General features: G+C 40.2%; 1 protein-coding gene across 5 annotated transcripts in view; it reads right to left on the bottom strand.

The window, feature by feature from the left end:
• Nucleotides 1–3,164: 3,164 nt before the first annotated feature.
• SCHIP1 (schwannomin interacting protein 1) overlaps nt 3,165–11,856 on the bottom strand; it is a 220,975-nt gene continuing 212,283 nt past the window's right edge. For 2 of the 5 annotated variants that reach the window (XM_074190830.1, XM_074190831.1), the window contains one exon: nt 3,165–3,800. In XM_074190830.1, the coding sequence (XP_074046931.1) occupies nt 3,749–3,800 (52 nt within the window). In that variant the 3' untranslated portion in view covers nt 3,165–3,748. The remainder of the gene's footprint in view (nt 3,801–11,856) is intronic. The other 3 variants (XM_074190833.1, XM_074190832.1, XM_074190834.1) reach the window with 2 other exon arrangements.

The raw sequence follows: 11,856 nt of genomic DNA, 5'->3' as shown, positions 1-11,856 counted from the left end.
TTCTTTTTTTAATTTTTAATTTTTATTTTTTTAGATTTTTGCAAGGCAATGGGGTTAAGTGGCTTGCCCAAGGCCACACAGCTAGGTCATTATGAAGTGTCTGAGGTCAGATTTGAACTCAGGTCCTCCTGACCCCAGGGCTGGTGCTCTATCCACTGCGCCACCTAGCCACCCCTCTTTCTGTTTCTTCTATTTATGCTGCTACCTGGTAGTTTGTTTCTCACAAGCAATTAGCCTTAGTGAATGATTCTTATCAGTGCTCTGCAGCAAGATCCTTCTGAGTTCTCTTCGTTATTAAAAGGTCATTTGAACTGATGCTGAGCTACAACATTAACTTCCATAATTTAATATATTAATTTACACAGACAACTGAATATATGCCTCTATTAAAGTATCCTGAAAGATTTATTACCTAGCAGCCTACTTTGGGATGAATGTTACAGCTCACTCATGAAGAAAAGAATGTAAATGGAGAAGGAGCTTTGTTCTTTCTGAGGGTTAAGATTTGGCAGGAATGTGGCTCTTCAAATGTGATTCCATGATTGTGGACCAGTGGACTAATAATAATGGCCAACATTTATACCATGCCCTAAAGTTTGCTAAGTGCCTTCATGGATTCTCATAATAGTGCTTGTGAGATAAATGCTATCATTATTCCCATTTTACAGATGAGAAAACCGAAGCAGCTAGAAGTTAGGCGACTTGCCTAGGTTATCAGCCAGTAAGGATTTGAGGACTAGATTTGAACTGAGGTCTTCCTGATTCCAAGTTCAGTGCCCTATTCAGAGTATAAGAGAAGGAAGGTAGATGGGGATTTAAAGATACTAAGTCTCATGCTTTCGGGCCTAGAAAGTTAAAGTGGTTTGTCCAAAATCATTTGGCAACTTTCTGGCAGGGTCGGGACTAGAACTCCGGTCTTCAAATTCCCATAGTTTTTACCCCAATCCAATATGGACCGTCTTCCAGGGTTTTTAAAGACAATGGCTTCTTTTTCCTATAGTGCTGTAGAAAGTAAATACGTAATATATGTTTATTGTTTGATTGATTTCTAGCCCCTACCCTTGGTCCTCCATGGGGACTAAGGGAGAGGAAGGTGGCCTAGGGGATCTTTTCTTTGGGGATTAAAAGACTTGAGGACCAATAAGTTATAAAAAAAGACTTTCTCATTGAGGAAAAAGCAAGTAGACCTAGTGCGGGAGACAGCTATTCCTCATGCTCAACAAAGGCTGTTGTTTAGTTGTGTCTGACTCTCTATGAATCCATTTTGGGGTTTCTTGACAAAAATGCTGGAGTGGTTTGCCATGTCATTCTCCATCTCATTTTATAGATGAGGAAACTGAGGCAAGCAGGGTTAAGTGACAGTGTCACACAGCTAGTAAATTCTGGATTTGAACTCAAGGAGTCTTTCTGATTTCAGGCCCAGTTCTCTGTGCATGATGGCATCGCCTAGCTGCCCAGATCAACATATGTATCCCAACTCAACATTTATTAAGTACATATTGTCAGGGGTGGTGCAGTGGATAGAGCACCAGTCCTGGAGTCAGGAGGACCTGAGTTCAAATCTAGCCTCAGACACTCAATAATAACCTTGCTGTGTGACCTTGGGCAAGCCACTTAACCCCATTGCCTTGCAAAAACTTTAAAAAAGTACATATTGTCTGTAATGCCTGTGGTTAGACTTTGGATTCAAGTCAGTGCCTGGATAGTTGAAACTATTTGCTCTAAGAGAATTTCAGAGTGAAAAATACCCTAGTCTAGTCCAGTTCTTTCCTACCTTCCTCCAACATTGGGGACTCGTGGCTATCCAATTGATATATGAAGACCTTCAATGAGGGGAGGTCCCCCTCCCTTGGTTCCCTGGGTAATTCCACTTTGAGTCTGCTCTCTGATTTAGGAGGTTTTTGTTGACATCAAGTCAATATTTGAATCTTTGCAATTTCCATTCTTTATTCGCTCTCTGAGTGAGCCTGAGTAAAATGCCATCTTTCCCAGTGGGCTTATTTCACATGTATCCATTGCATGAATTTTATACTAAAAATATTCCTAGTAAAACTATACGGCTTCACTTTCCCATTTCAGATGGGGATCGGGGATAGGGGAAGACGATACGGTGTCCCTTTCATTTAAAGATAACTTGGTAAAAAACCTGGCAAACTAACATTTAGTTTTTGAAACTGATTGATCACCAAAAAGTGAGAGGTCATAAACATCCACTGAATGTCAGTAATGGGTAGGTCATGCCTCTGTTGACAATGCTGTTTCTCAATCAAATTGCTTATCTGACTACTGCTATTTTCATTGGGATTATTTAGGGTTTTTTTAGATGAACTATACTTTCATCAGTATATGGATATCCTTACTCATCCAGCAACTTAGTCTTCAAGGTACCTGGGGTCACTGACTTACCCAAGGTCACACAACCAGAATATATCAATTATACATTTTCAAAAATGAAATGGCATTAATGGATCACTCCTCCTTAGGGGGTCTTCAAGCAGAGACTGGACAACTGCTTTTAGGGTAGGTTTTAATTCTACCACCAAATATAGAGAACACTGGACTTAGGGGTAAGGAAAACTTGATTTAAATCTGGCCTAAGACACTAACCAGCTTTGAGATCATGGGCAACTCACTCTGTCTCCATTTCCTCATCTACAAATTGACATAATTATAGCTCTTGTCTTCCAGAGGTTTTTTTTTTTTTTTTTTTTTTTGGCAAGGCAAAGAGGTTAAGTGACCCCAGGGCCGGTGCATCCACTGCGCCACCTAGCTGCCCCCCAGGGTTGTTTTAAAGAAATTAAATAATGTTTGAAAGTAATTTTTGTAATCCTTAAAATCCTATATAAGTTCTAGTTATTATTATTATTATTATTAATGAGATTCTTTTGGGGCTGTGGTCTGGGATTGATGAACAGTGACGTTGCTTCCAACTCTGAAATTCGATCCTTCTGGGTAAAGAAATACTTCTTCTTTGAGCTCAGATGAACTCATCATGCTTGAGATGTCTTACGCTGGTAGCTTATTACCTCCCAACATTTGTTTGTTGGAAGTGGCTCTAATGACCTTCTCTGAGGATGGACAGATTTTCCCTTGAAAAGCAAAGAGGAAGGAATGTTACCATGTCTATGGTTGAACAAAAAGACATATCCTATGAAACAAATTTTCAATTTTTATTTTACATATTTATACATAAAACGTTCCAGGGAAACTCTCTGAATCCAGTTGAATGTTAATAGTACATCTAAAAATGAAGGTCAGGTATCAACATTCACAAAATGTTGAAAACTGATTAAAATATTCAGATGACAGAAAGCTACAACTTCACAACGAGGCAGGCAGGTATGGTTTGGACTTGGATAGCACCGGCTTGACAGCTTCTTTAGAGTGAACTACAGTGAGGAGTAAAAGTAGGCAATGGGAAAGGATGGGTCCAACCGAAAGTCTCTAAAGAAATTCAAAATAAAGTTAAACTACCCTCTGTTCCCAACCATGGTCTGTAACAGCATGGCTACTGTACATTTTCTTCTCATAACTGTATTTTATTAAAATGCCGGCTATTTAGTGGCACGAGTTAAAATTAAAATAAATTAAGAAGCAAAGGCCAATCACTGGACATGAAGCTTCGGACATCATCAATGACTAACACTGATTTTTTTGTTTCTTGGTGCACCCCTCCAAGGGTGTCCGCATCTCACAACCACAAAGCACAATAGTTTTCGAGCGTGCTCTCCTGATGGGGGCTCCGGGTTCATTTGGCTGGCATTTTCTCGGCCAGGTGCTTCTGCTGACTTTCAGCATGTCTGTAAAATTAATCATAAGATTCATTATTATTCATTAATCATAACATTCATTATCTTCCAAGAGGAAGAGTCTCCATTGCTCTCTGATTTTCCAGTTGAATAAAGAGTCAAATCAGATCATGAAGAAATATATTCCCAAGAAATGTTAAAAGGCAATCTATTTATATCAATTCAATTTCTGGAAGATTTATATTCCATTCAATTAACTGTACTTCTCAAATGAGCAACTAGATTAATTGTGGGGTTCTATCTACTAATTAGGGTGTCTATTACAGGTTCTTTTATTTTTTTGTACCTTGGTTAATCTCTGGTAGCCAGTCTAATAAAGCCTATGAAACCCTTCTCAGAATCATTTTTAATGTGCAGATTATACATAATTACTAAGAAAACCAATTATATTGAAATATAGCTGTTAAAATAGTTTTTTAAATGAAAAGTTCATAACACCTCTGGTTAAGAATCCTCACCTAATGGTGAGAAGGAAATCAATAGGATGTATCTAAGATTGAAGGGAGGTTGGAAAAGTTCTATTATGGGGTAGGAGAAGTTGGTCATAGGGAAGTGTCAGTCATATTTAGAAAAACCCAAGAAAACACTGATTTTGGTGGAGGTTGGGGTAAAGGAGAAACAACCTTACAAAATCCAATTACAAATAAATTAAATAGGCCAAAAGAATTCATGGTTTGTGATAGGAATCTGAGGTCATTATAGATTTGTATTTTTACCAAGATTAATAATGATAATAATAATAATAATAATCGACATTGATGCATTACTTTAAAGTTTGTTATAATATCTCATTTGAACTTCTTGGATGAGTGGCTTTGATGGACAGAGACTGGATTTGGACTGGGTTTCAAGACATGTTTCTGATGAATCTTGGTTGGGTGACCCTGGATATGTCATTGACTTCAGGTCTTTTGAATTACTGTGCCTTTGAATTACAAGGTCAAATGACAGAATCTAGATCTTGACTCCAATCAAGCTGTCAAAATCATTATTGAATACTGTTTCCAATCATCTGCATTTTTATTAAACATCACCACCCCTTCCCATACTTTAAGGTGTCTATATGGCTTAAAGAGCCAAGAATAATCTTGTCAGGTACACCAAGAATAGGACCAGGATGCCCTACTCTAAAGAATCTCCTGCCCAGGAAGCCTCTCATGTGACCAGGAAGCTGAAGGCTGCCCAGTATGACAGCAGGTTGAACAGCGGGTAGAGGAAGGCAGAATGGCCAAGTCCAAGGCTTGCTCATGCTAACGAGCACTAATTAAACATGTTGTTTGGAAAAAAATATGCCCATGGATAGCAAAACACAACGGATTCATCCAGATGGTTTTTGGAAATGGTCAAGTTGGCCTGAGAAGGGAAATGCAAGTTCTCCTCTGTCCTGGGGAGGGGAGACCATTTTATTTCTGAATTTTGAATGATTGGGGAGAGATTTCACAGTTGAGATTGAATTTTTGTGAATCTCAAATGGAACAGCTTTTAGGAGGATTGCCTTTCATATTTCTGAAAAAAAAAATACTCTTCAAGAAAGATCCACACAATCCTTTCCCTTGTCTGGAGCTCATGGCTCTGGGGATAATAACAGATCAGGACAAGAGAAGCCAGAAACCTGGCAAGAAAATGGGCAAAGACATTAGTCATCATATACCAAGAAAAGTCATCTGGAAGGAGTGAAAGCTCCCTTCATGTGAACGCAGAGCCTGTTTTGCTGGACCTGTGTCCTGGAAACTTAGTGCCAGAAATAGTGAGATGCCCAGAGTCACCATTGCTGGGACTTTGGTGCCAGGAAGTCAAGATAATAGCCATGGAGCACGTGTCTGCCATATGCCAAGTCAACAGTGACTTAGCCAAGTCAATTTAATTTAATTCAACAAACATAGAGGGCCATAGATTTAGACCTGGAGGTGGAGTCTAATCTGCTCATTTTTATTATTAGGAACCTGGGATCTATAGTTAACCAAAGTCATACAGTTAAGTAAGTGTCCGAGCCAGAAATCAAAGATATAGTTTTAGATATAGTGTTCTTTGTCCTCAACATCAAAGCTGCTAATATGCTCTTGTTACTCTGTGTGTGTGTGTGTGTGTGTGTGTGTGTGTGTGTGTGTGTGTGTGTGTGTGTGTTTAATTTTTGAGGGTAGGGATAAAGGTAAATGGGATGGGATAGCTTTGGGAATCTCCCAAATTGTCTATTTCCTGATGGCAGAGTTAACTGGGGAAAGGGTACTGCTGAGAACATTGTAATACTATATTTATTTCCCAAACTTAAGAGGAAAAAAGTGTGCCCCCCACTTGTTACCCCACATAGCCATGGAGATATTGCATTGGAAATGGGCAATAATTGCTCTTCTCTTCTCTTCATGAAAACCTTAGTTGCTGAGTCCATGACCATTTGCTCAGACCTTGTGCTCCTTGTATGATCCTGAACACTCTCTTCTTCCTTGGCTTCTGTGATCCTGCTCCCTCCTGGCTCTCCTCTGATCCTCCCGGTCACTCCTAATCAGCCAACCTTGCTGGCCCAGCTCCATCTCTTGCTCCTCATCATGGATACATGGAAAGCTCTGGAGGCTCTTTCCCAGACCTTCTTCTCTTTCTTTTTACACTTTCCTTCATAGTGACCTTGCTATCTCCCAAAGGGTTGGTCGATCCTCTCGACAGTTCCCAGAGCTATGGACTCAGCACCGATGTGAACCTTGCCTTCGAGTCCACCTCTCCAGCTACCTGTTGGACACCTCTATGTTGCTGTCCTCAGACTTATTGTATCCTAAGTTTAACTCCTGTTTGCCTTTGAACTTATCCTTCCTTGAAGTTTTCCATTTGCTGAGGGCATTACCCCCTTTCTTCCTCAAGTCAACAACTTTCAGAATTATCCCTGATCCCTCCCTCTCCTTTCCTTCCCCTCCACACCATCTCTCCCATGGGCTGGGACAGGGTGGAAGGTAGTGTGTATAATGGGAAATCAGAGAAGGTGAGTTCAAATGCTATCTCTGACTTTTTACTCTCTGTACAACTTTGGGCAAATGTGTGTGTGTCTCAGTTTCTCCATCTGTAAAGTGAGGACATTGAACTAGAGGCCTTTTTAAATCCCTTAAAATTGCACATCTATGATCTATCCTCATTCTCTACTTTGGATGGCCATTGAAAACTTAACTGGATTATCGTAATCATTTCCTGATGGACTTCCCTGCTCCCAGTTTCTCCCAATCTATCTTTCTCCCAACTGACTGATTTTCCTAAGACACAGATCTGATGAGGTCACTCCCTTGCCATGGATCTTTCAGTGCCCTCTATTGCTTCTAGGATGAACTACAGATGGCTTGGCACTTCTAATGCTTCACAATAAGGCTCTAATCTACTTTTTTATTTATTTTACATTATTCCCCTTTATGCCTAGATTCCAGACACACTGGACCACCAGTAGTTTCTTGGATTCAACATGAGCTTAAGAGGAAAGGCAGTCTAGTGGAGAGTATTGTTATCAGGTGTGAACCTCTTTGAATTAATTGAATTCAGGTACACAATGAGGAACTTGGATCCAAGATCATTTCTATGCTCTCTTCCATGGTCATTTCCCACTTTTGTACATTTGCCTCCCCCTAGTTTGTTCTCATCTCTACCTTTCAGAATTCTGCTTTTCCTTGAAGACTCACCCCACGAGTCACCCTCTCTGTGAAGACTTCCCTGATCCCCTCTCTCTCCTCAAATATTTACAGTGTCTTGACTAACTCTCCCCTTGCCAACTCTCCTCTTCTAAATCACAACCTTGTCTTATACTTAGCTATATATGTATCACATCCCTCCCAATGTAGTAGAAGTCCTTGAGAGAGACGCAATTGTTTATCTTTCTATATCCAGTGTCATATAAATTTATAATTATATATTTGTTGTATAATTATTGACAATTACAATGTATTATTAAAATATAGTATGATAATGATATGCAATCACAATATACAGCAATAAAATGTAGTATAATGTTATATGTTACATTTTAATGAAATATATTAATAATACAGAATAATAATGAATAAATAATTATTGCTATACACATATAAAAAAATTCCTAATAGGCTCATTGAGAGGAGTTTATACCATGTGCCCATTTATTACCAGAGGTTTATATTTAGCTTAACAGGACACCTCTGCCCCAGTGTCATTAAAACAAATATTTTTAGCTCGTGGTTTCTTTAGTACTTTCTGCTGTGAAGTGAGCATGAATAATATTGCAATTATAAATAACTGGGGAAAGAATACTTCTTATCTCTTAATCCACTTTTTGAAATTAAAAACTGCTATTGCTGTTCTAAGTTATAGAAAAGTAATCTTTATTCTTACTGACGAAATTGTTAGTGGTTAAAAGTTTACAATTATTTATTGGCCCACAGACCTCTTTTAGAAGGCCCAAATCTTCTGTGTTGTCCAAGTTGGTACTACTCTCTTTGTCCTGAGGGAAATCCACTCATTGGGATAATGAGTAAAGATAGCCTGGGTTTATATGCATATAAGCCCATTGGGTTGTAAAAAAAGGATTATTAATAACATTAGTTGTAATAACAAAGTTGCAAGGAATTTTCCAACTTTTATCTCATTGGATACCCCCAATAGCCCTGGGAGGTAGGAGCTAAGAATTGTCTCCAATTTATAGTCGAGGACACTGAGGCAGAGGGAGGTCTGCCCAGATCATGCAATTCATAACTCACTGCATCTAGATTTGAACTCAGGTCTTTCTGACTGCAAGCTATTCACCACCACACTACCCAACTACTTCAAGGTCAGACCCAGATATTAAATATCTGGTCCAGATTTGAACTGTGTCTGACTGATTCTAGGTCTATTAACATGCTACTGAAAATTAAAAAAAAAGATATAATGACCCAGAAAATCTGAGTTTATATAATGCCCATAATTTCTTTTCTTCTCAGCATGTGTGTTAGAGGTTTCCGTCTACTCTTAGAATTCCAGTCTCCTTTCAAAGGATGACTCAGGCCCCTGTTGATCCTCCTGATTCATGATGCTCTCCAGATGTGCATTCTACCTCAACTACCCCTGAAGATTGTAAGCTCCTCCAGGGCAGGGCCTCTTATTTTTGTCTCTCTGCTCCCAGCACCTTGGAGTTAGTATCTGACCCATAGTGAGTGATAAGGAAATGTGGTGCCAATAAAAGGAAACTGATAAACAGAACTCTCTATGAATAGATTTGTGTTGTAAAATGGAAGGCCACTTCCCAATCGATTGGGCCATTCTGTATACTAAGGCCTCCAGTGTCTGGCACATTGTTGATGCTTTATCAAAATCTGACTCATTGAAAGCATTGATTCCCTTTTATCATGAGGTAGTGAAGAAGCACAGTGGTCAGAATACTGAACTTGGAATCTGGGAGATTTGGGTTAAAATCCATCCACTGGCACTTACTATGCATAGGACCTCAAGGAAGTCAATTAACTTCTCCCTACCTCAGTTTCCTCATCTGTAAAGTAAGGGATAGCAATAACATGTACCTCCCAGGACGAATGTGAAAAATACACTAAGGGCATGTTTATAGTACTATATGAAATATTAAAAATATGTGATTTATTATTATTACTATTATATTTATATCCTGAGATTTAGCACTCTGGCAAAGTCAAGAAAGGGAACTAAGACTAAATTTTTTCTATTTTACCATTAAAGATGAGGTCATGAGAAGTGGGAAGTATCTGAAAGGAAGTGCTTTCCAGTTTATCCCAGTGAAAACCTGGCCAAAGCTATACCACACATCGTTGTTTTATCCACATTATTTACGTTGCCTTTTTCATTTCTTCGGTATCTGAAAGATCTGGTTACCAGTAGGTATGAGGAATGACCCTGCTCCCTGTCCTGGGTAATGGAGAAGACGCAAACCTTCATAGTCCTTCAGCTGACCAAATAGCAAGCTCTCTCATCTCTCCTTATCTGATCTTCAAATGTTGAGCCCACTGTTCCCTGCCAAGCTAGGCTGGTCCTTGAACTCCAAACCTATAGGTCTTTGCCAGGCCAGGCTGGTCCTCAAATGCCAAGTCTATAACTCTTTGCCAGGCTAGGCTGGTCCTTGAATACCAAACCTAGAAGTCCTCTGCCAGGCTGATCTCTGAAGCCTTCTTAGTTTTCTAGAACCTTCCTCCCAGAGTGCAGCCTTTACAATTCAGAATTCTCTCCATGTCTCCATGACGTCCAGGAGTAGGATGTTACTGGAGCCATCATTGTTAGAAAAATTAATTTAACAAGTTTAATAGAGATAGAGAAGAGCTGCTACAGTGAGCCCTCGGCATTGTTTCTGTCGTTTTCTTCATCTTTTCCCAGAGAGAATTCTAGATCATGTAAATTAATTATTCTTGCTCTTGACAAATGTTATATTATGGTCTCACCTGGACTGCACAGTGCTTTGTAGTCTGATCTTCTCTCCCTGCTCAAGCATTTCCCATGTCTCTGGGACAAAGCACCCACTCCGTGGCTCCTCTACCATCTGGCTCCAGCCTTTCTTGCCAAACTCACTCTCCATTTCTTCCCTGCTTCCAACATTTCTCTTTCTTTTTTCTCTTCTTTCTTTCTTTTTTCTTTTTTTCTTTCTTTCTTTCTTTCTTTCTTTCTTTCTTTCTTTCTTTCTTTCTTTCTTTCTTTCTTTCTTTCTCTTTCTTTCTTTTTCTTTCTTTCTTCCTTCCTTCCTTCCTTTATCTTTCTTTCTTTTTTCATTCTTTCTCTTTTCTTTCTTTCCTTCTTCCTTCCACTCTCTCCTTTTCTCTTCTTCCTTCCTTCCTCCTTTCTTTTTCTCTTCTTCTCTCTCTCTCTCTCTCTCTCTCTCTCTCTCTCTCTCTCTCTCTCTCTCTCTTCCTTCCATTTGGTTTTTGAAAGGCAATGGGGTTAAGTGATTTGCCCAAGGTCACACAGTTATATAATTTTTAAGCATCTGAGGTTGGGTTTGAACTCAGATCCTCCTTTCTTCAGGGCTGATGCTCTATCCATTGTGCTACCTAGCTGCTCCTCTTGCAACATTTTCCCTGAAAAACTGAATTACCCATTTCCTGCCTCAGCATTTTTTCTAGGCTGTGCCCAATATCTTAAACTTGCTGATTTCCCTCAAGGCTCAGTTTAACTCCCACAGTAACACTTCCCTGATCCCCTGAGCCCCCGCCTTGGTGTTCTCATTCTCCCTGAAATACCAGGTCTAGACATATGTGTTTATGTGTTTTTCCACCTCCCCCACCCCCCATGATTTGTGGCTCTGGCCTTTCCAACAGCATAAATCTGGCACAGTGGTAGGCTCTTAATATATGTTTGTTGAATTGGTCTGGAGCTATAGATCAAAGCTCAAAGGGACCCCAGAAGCCAGGTGGTCTAGCTCTTTCATTTCACAGGTGAGGAAACCAAGGCAAAGTGACTTGCCTAGAGTAACATAGTAAGGTTCTGAGGTAGGATTTGAACTCATGTCTTCCTGCCTTCAAACCTAGGGCTCTATCCACTACACTACTCAGCTAGTTAGTCCCAGGTCCTCCTTATATAGAAATCAATAGAACAGTCACTTGCCCAAGGTCACACAGCTAATAAGTGCATAGTCAGAAATGGAACCCCAATTTTCTCTCCCTGAGCTCAGGGCTCTTTCGCTGCCCACTACTTCTACTTGCCTGGATCGTCCTTAGCAGGGATAGCCCTTGGCTAGGGGGAGGCTGAACTTCTAGTCTGTTCCACCGCCCATCCACCCTGTGAGCACTTGGATGAGTGTCTAGTTTCCTCAATTGTAAAGTGAGGGGCTGGAGTTAGACAGTTGCCATTTCTTTGTGGTCACTCTCTGATGGTCACCTCAGAAATCCTGCCAGCCAAGGGCTCCTAACAACGCCCTCCTCTACACCAATTGGTCTAGGCCCCTGGGGAAGGGCACAGGCCACACACTGCCCAAATGGCCTTCTGGAGCATTCCATTCTCACAGCCTCACTGCACTGCTCAACCCTCTTGTGGGTGAACTTAAGAACTGGGCCACCTGACCAGCTCTGACCTAGTTTGTTGGTGTCTGAGGGAGGGAGGCATTTGTTACCCT

The sequence above is a fragment of the Macrotis lagotis genome, chromosome 6, assembly GCF_037893015.1.
Source record: "Macrotis lagotis isolate mMagLag1 chromosome 6, bilby.v1.9.chrom.fasta, whole genome shotgun sequence".
In the NCBI taxonomy this organism is placed as follows: domain Eukaryota; kingdom Metazoa; phylum Chordata; class Mammalia; order Peramelemorphia; family Peramelidae; genus Macrotis; species Macrotis lagotis.
Note: the sequence above shows the minus strand (reverse complement) of the source record. Positions and strands in the feature narration are given on the sequence as shown.